This window comes from Bolinopsis microptera, chromosome 1, assembly GCF_026151205.1.
Source record: "Bolinopsis microptera isolate Bmic1 chromosome 1, MBARI_Bmic_1.0, whole genome shotgun sequence".
NCBI classification, from domain to species: domain Eukaryota; kingdom Metazoa; phylum Ctenophora; class Tentaculata; order Lobata; family Bolinopsidae; genus Bolinopsis; species Bolinopsis microptera.
In genome coordinates, this window is record NC_087072.1 from 9,683,285 (window position 1) to 9,704,368 (window position 21,084).

Genomic DNA, 21,084 nt, shown 5'->3' on the forward strand with positions numbered 1-21,084 from the left:
CAGATGAAAAAATTGTTCTCAGGAAGTAAGGGTAGCTTTCGGAGTCGTTCCAGATCCAGAGAAAGTGGACGGTACGATATCTGTTTGGAATGAGTTATCGGTAATTTGGAATTGTCCTACAATTGGAATATCGCTCTGAGGCCAATCGAAGTTAAATTATATTTTCAAAGTTAAAATGTGTGTTTTTATCGGAATAAGTAGCCGAACAGATTCGTGAACACGTCTTTTAACTTACAGCTAAAATTGTTTAAGTCTTCAATATGAGGTCATATTATTGCACATTTACCAATTTATTTATACCCCGTTAATAAAGGTTGTGTTATATAAGGACTCAGAAATAAATACTGTACATCTCAGAAAATCAGTACTGAGGAATCTTTAAAAAACGTTGCACAGGTTGGCGATAAGCTAATGTGTTATCTGACTTAGTGCTCCTAGGAAACCCACTAGAGGCGGATTATCCTGAGAGGAAATGGAGCTGGTCGTCCTCAGTTGCAAATTTTTTGCAGCAGGTCTGTTGGAATTGTAGCCAGTCTTTGGGTTAATTGCCATATTATGGTTAATACGATGTTATGGAGTATTTCAACAATAAAATTAATCAGACTGCTGACAATTTCAAATGATAATTAACTGTCTATCAGGGCAATGGTTCCAGGTTACTTAAGGACTAGAGTCTAGATTTCTCAATTTTTTTTACATTCTGCGGAAGGACTTTATAACCAGGTTATTGATTTTAAGTACTACAGTCTAGACTGTTAATTAAAGGACATAATTTATAACAGCTAAACAAAAATTGAACTACTAAAGCTACAGTAATTCTCCTGACACAAACAAACTCTAAACTGGAAGGAAAACCCTTGTAGTGTCCACACTTACTTGGTGTCTTGCAAGAATGTATCAGGAGTTTGCAGAGCTCCTCCCACTCTGAGTTTTCCCACTTGTTCATTTCCCAGTGTGACAGATACGTCTCTAGCAGGTGTTATCCACTTTTGTGCGTGTTATGGCAGATGGAGGTGGTGTTCAGTACATGGGGTTAATGTACGGACACTGTGTACAACACTGCCTGTAGAGGAGTTGGGGATCATGATCTGAGGTTATAGCTAGATCTGAGAAATATTACCGGTCATTGTGGTTAGGAAAATGAGGACTTACTAATAAAATGTTCACTTGTCTGCAAATAGAACTGAGAAACACCTACCTCAGCTAGTTGGACTCCAGGAGAATAGAAGTTGTCCTCAGAGTGGATATGGAGAGGAATTATAGCTGGAACAGTGAACACATTCCGGGGATCCTGTTCTGGGACAGGGAGACCCCATCTGTCTAGTTTACACGCTGACCGGACGTTGTAGTAAGTTAGCATGGACCGAGGATAACAAAACATCGCCATTCTACAAGATTGGGTGATGTTATAAGATATAAAAGAAGTTTTATAGGATAATTCATGTTGGGAAAGATTATAAGATATAAAGAAATTATAGGATACTACAAGTTTGGGAGATGTTATAAGATATAAAGGTTGTAAGATATAAAGGTTAAATAAGATATAAACTACAATAAATGTTATAAGATATTTTAGTATGGGGTATAGTTAGTGGTGGACCATGACCAGATACCAATTGCGTCAAATATAGAATTATTAGCTTCCGTTTTAAGAAGTGTTGGAAGTGATCAAGGGGGGAATTTGGTAAGCTACCTATATGATGTAAAGCAAACGTCAATTTCGTGAGAGATAGAGAATCAGCCATCCCGCAGCTTGGTTTTAGTAGTTATCAAACGCGTCAATAAATCGACAAAATTAACACCTATTTTATAATTTAAATGCCAATTAATAACACTGTAGTCTGAAGTGATCCTTTCAGAAAAGTTCTGGAATAAAAGCAAAAGCTCTTTAAACATTAATAAGTCACACGGTTAAAGTTTAATCTGAGGTATTGAGCATATGTGACTCTACAGAAGATACCAAGAAATTGCTAGGCCGAAACGGGTGACCATTATATAAGAAGAAGAAGAAAATAAATTATCAACAACGTGCTACACTTTGGACTTAATTAAGTAATTAGCATAAAGCATACGTAACTCATCTTTTTTTATAGTCAATTCAATTTGAGTTGAAACCTTGTTCAAATTTACAGGAGATATTATAATCATAATGATACCGTGTATTCGTCACCCTTCTCTCTACCCCTGTACTCTCTAAGTCGCAACAGTATTACGGTTATCATGAGAAAGGCCTGTGACGCAAAGGATTATAAAACGATTTCAGTTACTACTACTATTCGGTATTCAAAAGAAACGTTTAACATCCAAATAAGGTCACACAAGTGCCCCTATACTCATTACTCACGCGCTCCGGTCCAGGTAATATAGCTAGTGAGTTAATTGCAGGCGATATCTACTGAACCAGACAGACTACAAGCCTATAATACACTACTATGTACATGACATGTATGATAATGATATATCACACGGCAGTATAGCGTGTCTTGTGTACTCTTGTAACGCGTGGTAGGATATGCTGTCTGGCTGTGGGAATGTTTTTCAAAGGCAAACACAGGTTTCTACCTTAAGGATCATTTAGCTATAATGGTATTTTTAACTCAATGGTCCACAATACAGCTATGGTGTAAATGCCTTTAGTAAATCAGCTCATGTTGTTATTTCAATGAAATCAAGGACACTTTGAGGCCATTCTCTACGTTATTCATTTTGCGTGCAGAAAGAACTTTGTTTATCTGAAAATGAACAACACAAACCCAAGATCAAAGCAGCAAATTATCGTATGATATGACCGGAGTGTGCAACAGCGTGAAAGTTCGAGCTCAGTTAAAAGCAGGTTGATAGTACCTACATATACAGTAATCGTTTCACTAATAGATCACGGTTATTATGTCCTTTCAGGCAGGGATTTATGGCCTCATCTTTCTTGGCAGCAGATCAGACAAACATGATCGTCTCTGTCAATTTGGGTTCTTTGTTTTTTTAGTAAAATTGGGCGACAGTAATTAGCAAAATCCATTGTTCCAAAGTGCAGTTGTGCCCACTAATTTAAACATGTAAATACTTTTGTTAATTCCAAAAATATGCCTCTAGTCTCGCCAATCGAATGTCTGTGGAAATGAAACAAATGACAAATCAAGAAACGGTTGAGGGAAAATTTTGGAGGAGAGATGGCACAATCAGTTCAACCAGTCAATATAAACTAGGTAAACTGTCAATGATGGTTAACTGGTCGCGCACATATTGTCATACTCAGAGTGCAGCACTATGGGTACCAGGTACTGGGTACTGTAGGTACCGTGTAGTTCCCTTCTGTACATTATAATCTTCTGGAATACGTCTGTTGGATCAATTAAAACTCTTGGGTATATTTTATTATATAAAATTATATGGATTTGATTCATTGTATGGTTTCGTTAACGTCATATCTGATAATGCCATTGGCTCTATTGGATTGAGTTGGTGACGTCTATGGAATACTTGTAAAATCTGTATACTGCCTTTCATTAATTATAGTGAGTGTCGTAACATTTATGCTTTGTCTTGATGTCATAACAAGTATTGATGACCATAAATTTGGGTTATAATTATAATAATTTTTTATTGACGACATAACGTATGATGAATATTTAAGCTGTCGCCCTGTCCACTATGCTATACACAATATTAACATTATAATACTCTTGTATCGCAAGTCGAATATGAATGACCTCTTCGCAGCTGACAAACATGTAATCTGCTAAATAAAAAGATAAGTATTGGGGGTAATTGACAAGAAAACTTATTCTTGGCCTTACTTATGATCAGTATATCCAATTGCCTGGCTATGTAGTGTTTTCATTCAAACAATACTCAATCACATAATAATGTCTCAAGCCGTTCACTTTCGTCCACCTTCCACAAAAGATCAAGTTATACCATATCAGTATAACCATCTTCATCTGCCTGACTCCTCAATGAGTTTACACTTCCCACCACCAGTTCCACCTTCAGCCCCCTGTACGCAATGATGTGATGTGGGTATTGGGTGATTCTAAATCACGCTGCTTCATCTTGGAACTCTAGGAAACATCCTTGCTCTGGGCTACTTCACCTCTCGGAAGAGAAACCACCTCCAACTTCCTCTTCCTCAGCATTGTCACAGTGGACCTGGTATCGGTGTTCCTGATTTCTGGCCGGGTTTGTCCCACTTCCTACACCGGGCCCCTCTAGTCCTCTCCTACCCTGTTATATGTAACTTGTGGGGGGTCTTCTTCTTTATATCTGCTAGACTCAGTGTGTTCCTGGTGGCAGTTCTCAGTATCAGTCGCACAATCTCCCTTTCTCTCCTTCTCCAGGCGAGGAAACGTTACACATGACCCTATTTACTCTACACCACCCTCCTCCTCCTCATCGCCTCCCTCCCTTACTGGCACCATGATACCTACACCTACTCTAGATCTCTGGTGTTCTGTGGCTGGGACATACCTCCTCACCACTACCTCCTCATCTTCACCTCCGTCTTCATCCTCCTCAAACCTCTCCACCTTCTCCCCATCATGTGTAGTTGTGTGCTGTCAGTCCGGGAGCTCATAACCCTCACTCTCAGCAGAGTATGCAGATAGAGGAGGGGGAGGAGTGGAGGTTCCTAACTAACATGTACATCATCACGGCAGTGGTATCTGGTACTGAACCTACCCCGTGGTGGTTTACAGTGTCATGTTTTAGTGGGGTTGGTGGACATCTTCAGTAAAAAAAAATAAAAAAAAAAAAAAAAAAAAAAAAAATAAAAAAAAAAAAAAAAAAAAAAAAAAAAAAAAAAAAAAAAAAAAAAAAAAAAAAAAAAAAAAAAAAAAAAAAAAAAAAAAAAAAAAAAAAAAAAAAACTTCTGACTGTGTTTTGTGTTTGTGTGATAATGTGGGTTTAACGCGGCCGTTAACCCGGTTGTGTATTTGTGTAGATTTAGGGGGTTCAGGAGGTATGTGGGATTGTTGAGAAGTGGCGGCAGTTTGCGGAGGAGGAGGGCTCTAGGGGTCCTGTATTAATGGTGTTACTCTAGATCTAGAAAGCTGGTGTAATTAGAGAGACTTCATCTTGATGATGGTGAATTAAAACTGTGTTCAGTACAAAAGACGTGGGTTTATCTCTAGATACTCTCGTTTCTTAGATCTGAGTTTGTGTTTCAGATGTTACTACTGATATGGACAGTATGAAATGCGAGATGTTGAATCATCTTTCAATATCACCTGCTATCTGTGATACTCACGATGAGTATAAAAAAGACATTTCACCAACCCCTGTCCCTCAGTTCTCGCTATTTGAAAACAATTGTTTCATCTCACTTTACCGTTAACAACATCCTGGAAACCATGTCTCAACTAGACCGAACGGGATATACTCAGACTCGCAGTGTCCTTCACCAAAAGTGCTAGTCCCCTGGCGGTGTAACAGTGAAGAGAACAAACTCCCAATCCCTCAGATGCTGGCTCCCACCTCGGCGGCAGAGTTAGTCTAGATCTGGTTGGTGGGTACGGAAGGATGTTGCGAGACCCGCCAGGAAGGTCAGGGGAGGGGGTGTAGGTAAATGTCTGAGGACGTGTGGGGACACTCTAGAGGAAGGACGGAGAATATACTTGGTAATCTTCACCTTGGTGGTGCAGATCTATCTCACTCGGATGAAGAGATACTACGATGTGTGCTGGGACCTGATCTAAAAACCCACAAATTCTTAAAAATTGTCAGCGATGTTTTCTTGAACGTATTTCGGACATAATTCAGCTCCTGAATCTGTTTTACTGAGCCTTTTAAATGCTGTAACAGTTTATTTTGTTTTAGATCCAGATAAGTTTATGTTGGGTGCACGAAAACTAGCTTTATTTTAATTTAGTAGGGAAGTAGTTGGACTTGTAAAATGTAAACTCTCTCTCTGCGATCAGTGAATTTGAGTTACATCTATACCTTTGTTTTAAACATTATGATATGAAACACTTATGGAATAAACGTATCCTATTGTGCTGTTTTTTATTTTAGTTTTATCATTAGTGTATTTTCAGATATTATTGAGATTCGGTCTACTCCAGAAGATTTTACTGATTTGATTTTTCACACATTTGCATATGAACTGTTTGTTTTCTTTCACCGTCTTGACTAAAACTTAGAAGTACGGCATTCTTTTATCCAACGTTTCAAGCAAAATAATTAGGTTATATGCGAAAACATATCAATTAAAGTTGAGTACATCGAAATTCAAATACAACTTAAAAGCGAAAACTGGAACTGTAAAATACCAAAATGATCGGTTATTCAATCTATAATTTAATGAAACTCAGGTAATAAGATAAGTGTGCAGCTCCGATTTCAAAGTCAGGAAATAAAGCTGGGCAACTATTTGAAAAACTAGGTAACTGAAAATCACAGATTTTAATGAACTTTAAAACCGAAGGACCGTAGAAACACAAAACGAAATAAAAGCCTCCTCACTGCAAACATTGCCCTTGGCAACAGCTGTGAGTAGAAAGTAGGGCACGCTAACGACTCGTAATCAGTGAAACCGTGTGCTCTATCAAAGCGTATAATAAAAGTCACTACCGGTTACAGTTCGACCAGTGCACGATACAATCTCATGTGATTACTGTTTCATTTCTGCAGACGTTCTTTGAAAAATAAACCGCGCAGAAACTTGACTTGACTACGTGGAGGTGATGACGTAGTATCTAATAAAAAAACTGAAATATCTTCTACAAATAAAGTCTCCAAAAGAAATCCTCGCCATCTGAATATTAGTAAAATAAAAATCGGCCCGTTCTCATCCTGACAAAGGGTCTAGAGTCAATACAAGGCAAATTGTATACAGTACATGGAAATGGTACTGGAAGAACAATGAAAAGAGTAGCGTCTAGCTTTGTTGTTCACAGACTCAAATATATTCAAACAATTACCTGGAAATATGCGACCTTCATCACGAGAATAATATTACACGCGCCACTAAAACTTATACCAGGACACAGAGGGCAGTGCGACTATACTGGGCAGGAAAGGTTATGTTAATGACCATAAAATTACTCGCGAGGGAATATCGGTTATTTTAATAGAGTGTGTATTATGACGTTTTTGGGGACCTTCAACGCCTCTGGGTGCCCTAGCAAACTTTATACTATTAGGATATGTAGACTATTTTAACGTCGTCACATTATTTCATGGTTATTATCACCTGCCATTAGTTTTCTCACTCTTCAGTACGATTGTAGAAAATAGGCTGCTGTAATTAGAGCTACGTCACTTGAACACTCACATAAACTCAATTGCAATGTTGGAATGATGAACAGCGCAGGCCTTTCCACCGCTTTTCTGACGGCTCCTCTTTGAAGGAACAGAAAAAATTGTATTCTACATACTAACCAACTCAACCTTGAAAATCATTTAACGTTTCTCTTCGTTTCACTGGTGTAAATGTAAAACTGTTTCAGGAGGTTGGAGAGCTCACCATCTCAATCGACAGTTCCACATACAGCGGAAAAGAGTGTTACCTAGTACAAGCTAACAGCAATGGAATAGTTGATACCATTCCTGTGGGAACTAACATCACAGCTTACGTGACTCCTAAGTTGGAGAGTTTGGAACACACGCAACACGAATATGTCAACGTAAGTATGTTTGTTGGTTGTTTGTCTGTTGTTTGTTTTGTGGTCATCTTGTTTCACCAGAGATTTTAAATTAAAGAACCAAATTAACACAAACTTTTCCAAGTCATAATGCAGAGGTACAGATATTATGTTGACTAAAATTGCCCGCCTTGAATATGCCCTGCATAAGTTACAAAGGAGAACTACAAAGTGAACTATTCAACTCTCTTATGTGATGCGTGTAATATGACCGAGTACAAATTCTAAGAAATACAGAATAATGGAAATGAATACCAAATACAGTACAGCTAAACAAATCCAGTATTCATTAAAAAACAAAGATCAATGTTGTGACAACCTGTTAAGCTGTCTAGAAGATGAATATATCCAGTACCAGTTGGTGATCTGGCTATATCCTCACAGACACAGCCTCACAGACACATCACACAGCCTCACAGACACAACCAACAAAAACCTAATTTTCTGATTATATTTTTGTAGTCAACATTCAGACTTGTCTTCGGATACAAATTACTAATTTCAATAAATCCAGCCGTGTCAGTTACAAACCAACTTCACAATTTCCTAATAATTATATGTAGTATGACGGGAGAGGAAGTAAGCGTTCTTGGTGCGGATGTTTATCTTTCATTGACACGTGTTCGTTTACCAAGACCAAGACAATTTAGATAGTGGAATGTAGGAACAAGGTAAAACAAATATTATCATACCAAATAGAGGCTGTGTCAGCCTCTTTTATTTCTGTCAATGGGTCAGTCGGGTTCGGAATACTAGTACAGAAATCTGGATTAATTGTTATCGTCACTGTATGGTAATGGGCTGGGATTCCTAGAATTCGTATACAGTTAATCAAACTAACAGTTGAGATTTTGAGACAGCACTAAGACCATTACACGTAGATACTGACCACTACTGACCAATATGACAAATTACTGACAAATACCCACATTACTGATACTTGCACTACCGACAACTACTGAAAGATACGAATACTGACAAATTGTGTCACTCTAGACCCATACTCTAGACTAGTCGAATGATCGATTTTTGTTCATGATGAGAAGTTGGGATACCCATGGTTATATAATTATCATTAGCAATACTGAACTTATTGTTGTTGTATAGCACTTGTATTATTATTATTTACCAGACAACGAATCAGTCAGCAGCTTGTCTGCACTAACTTGGGCTCCTCGCTGACCTGTGTTTACGTCCGCGTGGGTGAATTTTACTTAACCTTTATTTCTGGAGTTTATTATAAATTGTTATTCACCGGACACGTGTAATGTTTAGCAAATTCACAAATGATGTTAATAACGAACAAACGCTATCGCTAACGAAAAGTGAATTTAAGTACAAACGAGCAATTTCCGAAAACTTTTAGCAAACGGCGATTCCAAAGTGAAAAAGGAATTCTGAGGTAAATTTGCGACCGTGGAATGAAGCTGAAACTCGTGAAATTATAGGAATTTGCATCTCGGTCCTGGAATCCAGTTAATTGAGTTACGTTTTTATTTAAGCCCCTGTCGTGCTCTAATGCACGAACTATCTAAGTTGCAACATTGGAATCTCATATTAGACTCCAGATCTTGAGTTAGATTTCAGTTCACCAGCCTGGTTTTAAAACCCAACTCCCCGTGAGTCCAAACACACAACTAAAAAGGAACAGGGTACGCCTGACAGCTGATTAAGAATGTGACGTGATCATTAGGGTTACGCCTGAACAGCTGATTAAGAATGTTGAGTGATCAATTAGGGACCACCAGGGAAAGGATGATCCTACATTAGGGACTTAGACCCGGCACAAAGGTATGGTCACTGGGTAAGAGGATTGAGCTGTTAAATGACCGATTAGAAAATGATTCAGTGCACAATAACGGCTGCTCGAAGTAAATTAAAGTAACACAAACGGTGTTAAAGCCTAAAGTTTGTTCATAGTTTCTCCGGCGATAATCCAGCTGGACGATATAATAACACGAATGTGCGTTGGACTGGTAACATCGTAATAAATTGAAACTCAGACGACTTACTGAGATCAGTGAAAACGGAGCTAATTTCACAGCGCTAGAATGACGACGGGTTAAAATTAATGACAAAAAGCAGGAGGAGCAGGATCAGAGATGGCTGGTAGGTAAGGATGCACTGGCATACTCAATGTACACCTGTAGTTCAACTCCTTAGTTCCTACTATCTTCCACTCAGCTTTCATATCTACAGACACAGGGTTATTGATGTTGGGGCCATGGGTTAATGGTCACAACTGATGTATCTCTTTTAATTGTTAAATGGGTATGTTGCTATTACAAAATACTTGCACTGTACTTTAATGGAAATTTTGTGAAGGGTAAAGATGGCATAAATAAAGATATGGAGGTTGTTCATATTGTGCCAATGGTGCCTATTGGTCGCTGGTTCTGAGAAAGTGACATGACACTGTAATGATTACTATTCTCTAGCTTTCTAATCTGTGCAGATTTCTCGATTGGTTCTATTAGCGCTCTCTGTTTTGACGCCTGGTATCGGGAGAGAGAGATATATGATATCAGGTACTTTATACTAATTTGCACTGGCCACTTCACAACTTCCTTAGCGTCTACAACCTTCCTTAGCTTTTCTAGCTTTCTAATATGACGTATGGCAGGTTGTAACCAGATTAAAACTACTAGAAAATGGTTTAAAAATAAGGGCATTTGCCGCAATGGGAACACAACAAAGCTTCAAAGAATAGAATGAAAACGATAAGTTATCGACGTCGGGTCTTCCTTTAGAATTACTTCTACTAAATAATGGAATTTAAAAAGCATAATTTTCGATCAATTTGGTTATGAATGTTGTGTAACATGTCAGAACAGATCTATATCAAAAAGTACGATTAGCTAAAATTTACTAAATTTACTTAGCAATAGCTGTGGACGGGAAGAGGTGGAGGAAAAGTAACTGGGCAGATTAGTGTATGCTGCTCGTGTATTATTCTGTTTTAACGGCAATTTACATGTTATATCGTTTTGTCTTACTTGTCGTTTTTAATTATAGAGATGGAATCGATTTTAAGCAAGCTTCATCTTATAGTTGTTTTTTTAAGCAGTTAGCCTTTACAAAATGTGGTAATTTTCGTGTTATAGCGAATTAAAAATCATTTGACTAATGACCAGGCAATACATCCCGCCACCGCTCTAGAAGCAATGAAATTTGATGAAAAAAACGCTCCTTATTCGGCCCTACAACCAACTGACTGAATAAGGAATGATGCAGCAGGCTGGATTGATGTAATAGATACCATGGCGCGTTTCTATCGCACTGTTTCTAGTAGAAAAAACGCGCACACTGGATCAAGTCTTAGTCTCAGGCGGTAGCCGTGAGATTTTATTGTCGACGGATTTGAAGCCATTTGACTCTACATTGTAAAACGTGGAAAAGATGAAAATGAAATATAACAGCAGTATTTATACACTGCCAATACCGTCAATCCAAAGTAAAGTAATATTAATATTTCGGATTCCAAAGTTAAGTAAAACTTGGACTTCATTGGTAATAAAATAAAGTTTCGGATGTTAAAATAGGATATTATCTACTGCTAAAAATGTATGATTATATACTGTAAGTGTAAACTATTCAGCAATTTTGTTGTGACATGACAACAAGTTTTGGGGGAGCTTTTTAAAGAGGAAAAAAGGGGAAATCCTACGATATAAATCATTAGGGGGGGCAGAGGAAGCCCTATTTTCTGACATACTTTGCAACACTTAAATAGAATACCAGTTAACCAGTTGAAATACAAAAAATGAGTGATACATCTTGACTTTTAAACTATAATCGTCGAGTAAATAACGTTTATCTTACCACCACTAAATACTGCACTTTATAAATCAATACGTGGCTCACTGGCAAGAAGGTTTTAGCCAGAGACCATTTATTAATTTTAAATGCAATGCCACACGAAGTGTAGCTTAGCATTCCCAATATTTTACTTCATGTGGTTAAGATGTCTCAACCGTGTTAATCGTAATTGTCATTACTGTCTCGCAAGGGAAATGTTTATTATTTTATTATATCGTTTGAACGCGGATGATGATATGGGAAGTAACTTGACAAAAACCTCTCATTCAATTATTATAAGATTCTTATTTGATGTATTTACCCACAGTTTAGGGGTCGTTTGCTAGAAATTGAGGCCTATAATTACTAAATTTTAAATGAACGATTAACGTAGAATTTGATACGAACATATATTTGATACGATAGTTTGTAGTGAAACCCTTTAAAACCTTGTGATTGATTTATTGGCATTCTTGTCAGCACCAAATAAGCAGGCTAGTTTAGCAGTTAGTCTGTAATATTCAATTTATGGCAACCTGCGACAGTGTCTCAAGTACCCTGCGATCACTGTAAATCGTTTAATAAAACCAAATTTATATTTTGATTAGTTATAAAACTGACTGGGAAGTAATAGTTGCAGAGTTTTTAAAGATGTCGTCGAATCATATGTCGATATAAAAATAGGGCAGAAGCCAGAAACAGCTCCGCACTATTTGACCCTTGAATTCCACCTTAATAGTTCAATATATTTCAATTTGATTCTGTTTTAGCTGAGAACAGTGCAGGAGTCAGAAATTTTGTAAAGAAATTGCAACAACCGTAAACTTTCCTCACTTAAAGTTAACCAGGCGTTTAATTTTCTCACAACCATTGAAATATTTTCTGGAATCAATATATTAATATATTAATATACGTATACAGATTATGTGTTATTTATAATTAATGACTATTACCCTACATCACGTAACTCTTCCCCCCAGATCCCAGGTAACCCTCTAACCAAGAGGTCCGTGTTGAGCCAGACTGATGACGGATACCAGCTGGTTCTCACCACGACGGAGGGTGGCACTGAAACGGTCACCACCGAGGAGTTTACTAAAGACGAGATGGCAAGGTTTATATCTGAAGGTTAGTCTGACTGTTCAATCTTTCGACTCTCGCCTTCCAAGAGTATACGTTGTTACATTCAACCATGGTCATTGGTCCATCGTAACAACTTGGGTTCACTGATGCCGTCTTGAGATATGTGACACCGCGTCGATCACAGCGCCGCCACTCAATCAAGGCTTGTTTTTTCAAATAATCGGCGGTTTAACACTGACCGCCCAATAGCAAGTTTTTATATTTACAATGAACTTCCCTCCCAGGTGCTAACTTGGTGCTACAGAGGTTGAGTATTATACTCGGAGTACATAGTCGTATGAGCTTTAACGTCTTCTCCACGGATAATGCCCTTGCTAATGTCAGCTACGTGAGTAATCTTCTTTAAACTACCACACAATTATTTTCAAGTTTAGATTAACCGCTGCGTAACTCATTTTGCATGATAAATACACAGATTTTAAAACTAACATCAACAATATCCTTGTCAATGGCAACTTAATATTGATAAATCAATACGAAAGTTTTTGCCGAACTATCAATACAATCGACTATAATAACAGCTGATACTACCATGAACAGAGGTAGAAATGAACCTCTAATTGACTTCTAATTGACCTGTCGTCGCGGCTAGTATGATTAACAAGATTGGTTTACTGTTACCACTGCACTAGTAGACCATTGTTCCCAGAAGTCTACGAGACCTCTTTTTGGGCCTTCTCCAGCACCCTTACAATTAGAGTGAATTAGACGTCAGATTGTTGCCTGAAGTAATAACGCAACAATGTTGGTGAACATGCATAAACATAGACTATACAGTGTGCTATTGTTAATGTACCTGTGAGTGAAACCCAAGGAACGGCTCCTATATAGAGTGGGGCTCTGAGGGTGTTCATTCTTTATACCAGACAAAACACTGTGGAACAAAGATACAATGACACCAGTCATCAAGTTTGAGAGGCATCAGAATTACGTTACATACGAAACGCGCAGACTGGCGAACTTAAATCGATCATTAGCATTGAGAATTACCAACCTGCACTTTTTGAATAAATTACGTAATGCTCCCACTCGTAGTCGAGCATTTTGCACTATTTTTACGATTGTCTAAAATATTGTAAGTTCTAGCTAAATAATCACTGCTGCATGGATACTAGTTTACTATTATTCCTATAAGACTAATCCCACTGAAGATATCACTGTAATATTTTCCATTCTAATTCAGCCTTGATAACCACTCTATTACATTTACACATCTGAAGACTTCCACTCTAAGTTCTAACACTCTTAAACCCCCACAGTCCCCTATAGAGTCCCACTCAGTGTTGTTACAGAACGTTACTCTGGAAACCATTGGAATTGAGCGATGTGTGGATAATAAAGACGAGAATCCAACCACTTGGAAAATATACTTCCTCTCTGACGGGTAAATCATATTTTTAATTTGTAATACCTGCCCTGGCCTTGGCTTGCAGCTCGACACCCAAGCTTCTGTCTAACCATATCACTACAATTTACCAAAACCGAAATTATACGCGGGAGATTGACCGTTCTGTATGTGATTTGATTAAAACTACTTTAATTGAAACTACTTGAATTACTTTCTTGCTCTAATGCACATCTGCCAAGAACAAGATACTCGTTATTTTCACACGTGAAAGTAGTTTAGAGTTTAGTCAACTAAACACGACTCAATTTAAGTCAGTGCTCCACCAACCTCAAATCAACCACCTCATCATGTTAAATATCAACGCGGTTATTTTGTTATTTTTCTCAATTCTAGAAATCTCCAACCTTGCACTATTGATGCTTGCCTGTTTAATTTGTTTACTTTAGTATTAAAATTTCCACAATCCAAAATAATTAATAGTATCAGTTTAACTTGTTTATATGTTTTTTAATCTATTTGTTAGTGATTAAAACCAACTATGGCGTACGGAAATATTAAATGACATTCGGTCCGGTGCATTTCCTAAAACTTAATATAATGCACCTTATCTGACTTTATTTGGTCGAAAATTACGTGAGCGGCGAGCGCTAGAGGGTTGTACGAATATTTCCCAAGATTTTCAACCTTCCATTTCAGCCACATGTATACCCGCGCTCAAGTCGGGTCACCAGTGTACATGAAGATTAAAGATATCCCAGAGAACTTCATGAAAGATGAAGGTAAGGAATCCTACATCCTTACTAAGGATACCAAACTTTAAGTTGAGACCACGAAATAGATTTATCCTTCGCTTATCATGTTACCTAATATTTAAGATGGTTGCAGCATCTAATGAAGGTAAATTTTAATTAGATCTTGACCGCCCTAAAATGTACAGCCCTTTAAAAATCGTCAAAAACCGGATCCAAGATTTTCGAACTTTTTGGAAAGTTGCCAAACGTCAATTAAATTATGAGTCAGGATGAAATGAGATTACATCGATTTGTTCTTTAGTTGTAACCCCCTCTCTTTCACTAGACGCTGATTGGGTATTCCCTGATTTCGGAAAAGGAAAGCTGCACTGGGGAGGATGATATTGAGATGTTTGTCACACTTTCTGGACAGAAAGGAAGAGTTGAAGGAGGACCATGTCAACTACATGAAGAGACATCCTGAGCTCAAGGCCATCCTCGGAGATTTTTTACAGGTACTGGGTAGGAAGGAAACTGGATGTTAAGTAAACGAACCAAAAACTAAAAGCTTTGTTGATTTATTTTATTAGAACCAAACTTACAAGTTACAGTCACTATCCTTGAGATTATTGGTGTATTAGTGTCTCAACAACTAAAAGCTGTAGATGACAAAAAAGGTTTTTAAAACGGTAGAAATCTGCAGTAACTGCTTCCAAATTAGCTTTTAATGAGTAATTCTAATATGTTTCTTATCAGGCACGTAGCCAGGGGGGGCTAGGGGGGCGGCAGCCCCCCCCCCCCCCCCCCCCCCCCCCGGAAAAAATCGAACCCCAGTAAAAAGATAAGCCCCCTAGTCCCCATGGTCGCCTGGTAACTGGGCTGTGTTTATGACTGCAGTCAGTCAAAGATTTGAACTGTGGATTAGTAAATATATGTCATTAAATCCAAGCAAACATTCTAGAAGACTTCTATAATTATACGTCAATAGTGTCCCCTAGACGTAGGAAATGTAAAAATTCTTAAGACGATGAGGCCTGAGTAAGTCGTAAATTCCTGATTGGAGAATGCAGATTGCTGTTGTGAAGTTACCAAATTTACGTGAGTACTTGATTCTTTTCAATCCCAGTTTATTGCTGTCCTACAAATTTCTTTAATGCCAAATGTCGTCTAAAACACCCTGTTTCGCAAAAAATTTCCAAGGGGGCTGCGCCCCCCCTAGCCCCCGCCAAGGGGCTCCGCCCCTGGACCCCCCCGCTGGGGGCTGCGCCGCCAGACCCCTGCCACAGCTTGCTCGCTTCGCTCGCTGCGCAGCTTGATTGGACGCGTCGACTCGCTCCGCTTGCCGACAGCCCCCCTCAAAGAAAAATCCTGGCTACGTCCCTGTTTCTTATCTAATCGAGATTGTTATCTAAACTGAGGTTCACTTTCAGTTCCTGTTGATGAGAAAGCCTAGTGATGTGATCGAATTTGCAGCAGATTTCTTCTCTTCCTATTCTGCAACCGCAGAAATGAAACCCTCGTTTGCCCACTCCAACTTCGTCAACCAGTCAGCTATCCGATCAGAATAGATTGTGGATTAGCCAATCAACCATGTACATATTACTAATATTACTTACTCTATTTGAAACATCAATCATAATTTCTACCATATTTGAAACAACTATTTGATCAACGAGTAAACATTATCTGCCTTCATCTCCTCTGCTTTTCTTGATTATCTGAACACGAATTGCATGAAGATAAGCTACTAGGACCCTACTGAATTTAAAGTTCTGTTTCGCTCTTTGAATTAGTCATAAATTTTGATGTGAGTTGAACTTTCGTACAAGCTTAGAATCAATGATATGATCAGTTTTTTGTAACTTCATGTATGATTACAGATACCAAATGTGTAATTGTTAATGTAAGATAATTTTGTAATTAAATATAGTAGATGAAGCCGCCTGTCATTTAAAAAACATGAATATTCTGTTGCATTTGTTAATAAATTTGGATTTTCATACGCTGTAAATATAACATGAACATTTCTCTTATCAGTTATTCTTATGAACCTCCTGAAGTATAATGTTTGTAAATATTATGAGAGTGTGGGTATTTATTCAGGTAAACACTTCTTCTCTTCTAGTTCTATTTCTTTATTGTAATAACAGCTATTTTCTTTTTGTCGCACAATCTTATCATATAAAGCGGGAGGAGGCTTTGAGGTCCTATAAAATTTGAAATCAATTGAAGTGCACTAATCTTGTCTGTTGTCACACGTTGTAGACCCGCCGCGCACGAGTGCGCGGCTGTATCGTGGCTTTCGCCACTTAGTGAAACGACAATGGGGGTCACGACGTGATACAACACTAATCCACGGATGAAAAGCGACATTTCCAGACGTTGCCTTGACCCACGCTGCAACCCCTTTTGATCGCGCGCGGCGACCGGCCGGAGTGCACGAGAGAGGTATCGTATACAACGTGTAGCAAACGTTGCCTGACCTGACACATACACAGCTTTGCCTCACTGCTCAAGTCGCGAACCTAATTTTTGTTAAATCATTCGTCATTCGTGGCTCTTCTGTCTTCGCAAAAATTAGGTAAAGCTGATCGTGAAGTAAAACAATTTTAAGCGCCCTATATATTAGATTTAGAGATCTCTCGAGCGTGTGCAACAGCAACATGTTAACGGGTGATACTCGTAAAATATTTTTTCCGACCGTCGACGAGTCCAACTCGGCGCGCGCCGCGTCCTGGTAGGTTATAAACCTACAAACAACATGCAATTGCAACAACATCTACATTGTACTTCATGCTTTAATTCTCCATTATTGATGGACTGTAATGCCGGCCGGAGCGCGCTTAGCTTATACGTGCCCAGTTTAATTGACGATGTCAATTTATCGCAGCTCGGCGCGGCACAGTAGCGCATCTCGCCGATCGCTGTGAGAAGCCTCATTGAGTGCGCGGCGCGGCACAGTAACGCATCGCGCTACAAGTGCCCAGTATATAGCGCAATGCACTACTGGACCGCGCTGTGCGCATCAAATTGCAATTGTATGCAAATAATTTGGAAGACTTCGCCGCTTCGACGCGCCGCGCAAACTACAAACTGGCATTCTTGCTAGCAACGATCTCGACGGATTGACATTGTAAATCAAGCAAATAATATTTCTCGCAACCACTGTGACTCTTAGTAGATCGGCAAAATGTACTGTTATACTGGGCAATGCCGAGCTGCGAAGGGTTGACATCGCGCTTGACCATTGTTAATGGTCTGGCCCGGCGCGCGCTACTTCGTAGCACGTACGTCATAACATTTCGAGAAGAAAGCGGCGCGCGCTACTTCGAAGAAATGTAGACGTGAGTTTGGGATTCTGAGTGGAGCCACTGATTGGATAGTATTAGCAGACCTGGATAAGCAGCTGAAATTCCCGTCGGATATAGCAACGACCAGATTAAGACCAGATTTGGTTCTTTTCTCGAAAGCTTCCAAGAGAGTAATCTGGTGGGAGCTTACAGTACCGTCGGAAGAGAGAATAGCTGCATCATTCCGCTTGTAGACTGAAGCTTGATCGGTATAACAGTCTACAAGCGGAAATACAAGCTAATGGGGTGGTCCATGTTTCAGCTTTGCTGTTGAGGTTGGGCTAGAGGTGTGGTCGCAGGCAAGTTTGGAGTGTGCATCAAGGAAGGATTGGTCTGACTGGGAAGAGCCCTCAAGAAGTGGTCAGAGATTGTGGGAAGGATGCAGCCCATTGTTCAAGATGGATTTATCTGCTGTCTAGGAAAAGAGAGTGGGAGATGAGAGCTGTTTGAGCTTTATGACTTCACCTAACAGCCAAAGGTGCCATAAGCTAACTCGTCGTAAATCGCGAGCTCTAGCAGGTATCCTCGGGTGATTGTCAGATCAGATGGTGGTCCAAGAGAGACTGCTGAGTGCTGGGGCACCTGACAGAAAACGTATCGCAATGAAGCCCCGAAACGGTGTCAGGTTTGTGACTGAAGTTTCTGATCAAGCTCGGGTTTGAGTCTACACAGGGCGCCACTTGTGTGCCAGTGATGCAGAAGCCGATTAATGGAATTTATTTTAAGAAACAGGTGGGGTTTCCGGGTGCCGGTTAAAAAGATGAAAAAGGGGGGTATATCCGTACTTCGCTGCTAGTGATCAGCCCTTTGGGCCCGGTACAAGCTTCCCGTTTCTCGAAATTTGGCTCCGAGGGCCCTTGGCCTCTGGGGTAAAGTGCAGGATGAGGGACTGGCCACAGGATAGGTTGTTTTTGGGGAGATGAGTGGGTTGGGTTTTGGTGTTGTCCCTTTGCATTTAACTGTATCTTCCCCCATGCTAATTTGGCGTTCTGCGACCAAAAATACTGAAACGTCGTACGTTTTTGGCTTGTTATTTCTTTCAAAGATTCCAGGGGTTAATCTTAAGTGTATTATTAACCTAAATATTTTGCAAACTAAAATTTCCACCCCCCAAAGTTTAAAAGAATTACCACAATGGCCCCAAAAAAAAAATTTTGGGGAATTTGTTTCGGCGGGGATATAACCTGCCCCAAATAAAAAAAATATATGTGTTTGGGAAAATATAATTTTTGAAAAAAGTTAGTATACGGGAAAAAATAAAAAAAAGAAAAAAATTTTAGAAGGTTTAGTTTGCGCGGCGCGCGAAGGAAAAGTCGATAAAAGGGGGTAAAAATAAAACTTTAAAATGAAGCAACGATAAAAAATCTAAGCCAAAAAATTTTGGTTCTTTGTTTGCCCTTTGTCATTGTTAGGGTCTGGCCTGGCGGCCTACTTCTTAAAGGGGGTATATTTAAAAATACCTGTTCGTCGACGAGCCAAAACTCGCCGGCGCCGGGTTTTTGTAAGCACTTGCCATGGGGCAAAAATTTTTTTCGGAAAAAAAAGGGGCGCCGCTACTTCGAAAAAATTTAACGATAACATCCGTCAATTTTTTGTCCAGCCTTTGCGTTCTTTTCCCGAGCTGCGATGAATTGACATCGTAAATTTAAAACATTCGCTCAACTTGGGTATCAGAAAATACAATCAAACAGGGGAAGAAATTTCCTCAACCGGTGCGGGCCCCCAAAACGCCCCTGTCATCAATTTTTTGACTTTTTTTTCTTTTGTTATCTTGAGCATGAGATGGTCATTTGGGTCTCTTCACCGGTCAGGGTTTTTGAAAGTTCTGTTCCACAACATCCATATCAGTAATGTTGAGGAAACCGGGTTTAGTCCCGTGAACTGATTTGTGGGTTAATAGCCAAAGAAGTTTCCGGGGTTTTGGGGATATGGGGGCCTTCTTATAGAAGCAACCAAAGTCCGGGGTTTTTCTGTCTTCTATGTTATAGATGACAGAACAATTAACCATATATTAGTCTGCTCAATTAATGTTTATTTCTAAATGGGCAATAAAGTTTTTACTCGCTTTGTATTGAAAACTGCAAAAGGGATTAATACTCATGAGAAAATTGCCAAATGTCTGTCCTTTTTTTTTGAAAACCAAAATTCGTCTTCAAAATTTTCACTTTTTCCAAATATATTTTTACACCTTTCATGAACTCTGTTAATCATTATTACGTGTATTGCACCCTCGCTTTTTTTTTTTAACCCCCCGTTAGCTTTTAAAGAACTCTTTAAAAAATAACGGAGTTTTCCTGTTTATTAGCTCAGAGAAATACTGATATCTGGAAAATTACCCGGGTTTGGAAGAGACAAGGAAAAGGAAAAAAGGGAAGTTGGGAGGGCAAATTTGGCGTCAACGCCATCTTCGGGCTCAAATTATTTTTTTATATATAGTGTTGAAAGTAAAAAAAGTTTTAAAAATTAAAAAGTTTTAAACTTTCAACATACTATATAAAAATAATTGGCCTGAAAAATGGGGTTTACGCCCAAAAATTTCCCTTACTCCCAACTTCCCCTTTTTTCCTTTTCCTTTTCTCTTCCCAACCGGAATATCCGATACAGAGATCTTTTAACATTAAAAAAATTATGACAATTATTTAGTTATTGAATTTTTTTGTTTTTTTAATGACGAAGGCTTGAAGTTTTAAGTTTGAATGAGGAAAACAAAAGAATTTTTTAAAAGGAATGTTATGTCATTATTCTTAAAAATCTAATTTAAACTTTAAAATTTTTTTGTATCAGAAAAGGGTATTTTAGATTTTGCAACCCCAAAACAAAAGACTTTTCGTTTGGTCGGCCAAAAAGATTATGGATTAAAAACCGAATTTTAAAAAGTATAGTGGATTTTCTTGCAATTTGATTTAAAAAATTTTCGTGCACATACAGAATGAAGGTTTAAAATTTAATAAAATGTAGACCAAGCCCTTTGCACGGATCTTCCGGAAGAATCCAGTTCTTTTAGGGGCCCCTACCTAAAGCCCAAAAGAGATTAATAATCATATTCCTAGGGGAAAAAATCAAAATCGAAAACCCCA

General features: G+C 38.7%; 1 protein-coding gene across 1 annotated transcript in view; it reads left to right on the forward strand.

The window, feature by feature from the left end:
- The window catches only part of LOC134813468 (ciliogenesis-associated TTC17-interacting protein-like), a 98,227-nt gene extending 81,485 nt beyond the window's left edge, over positions 1 to 16,742 (forward strand). The window contains exons 4-11 of the mRNA XM_063821301.1: positions 7,443 to 7,619; positions 12,416 to 12,563; positions 12,803 to 12,906; positions 13,838 to 13,962; positions 14,623 to 14,705; positions 15,004 to 15,014; positions 15,056 to 15,172; positions 16,088 to 16,742. Of these exons, the coding sequence (XP_063677371.1) occupies positions 7,443 to 7,619; positions 12,416 to 12,563; positions 12,803 to 12,906; positions 13,838 to 13,962; positions 14,623 to 14,705; positions 15,004 to 15,014; positions 15,056 to 15,172; positions 16,088 to 16,225 (903 nt within the window). The 3' untranslated portion in view covers positions 16,226 to 16,742. The remainder of the gene's footprint in view (positions 1 to 7,442; positions 7,620 to 12,415; positions 12,564 to 12,802; positions 12,907 to 13,837; positions 13,963 to 14,622; positions 14,706 to 15,003; positions 15,015 to 15,055; positions 15,173 to 16,087) is intronic.
- Positions 16,743 to 21,084: the final 4,342 nt, after the last annotated feature.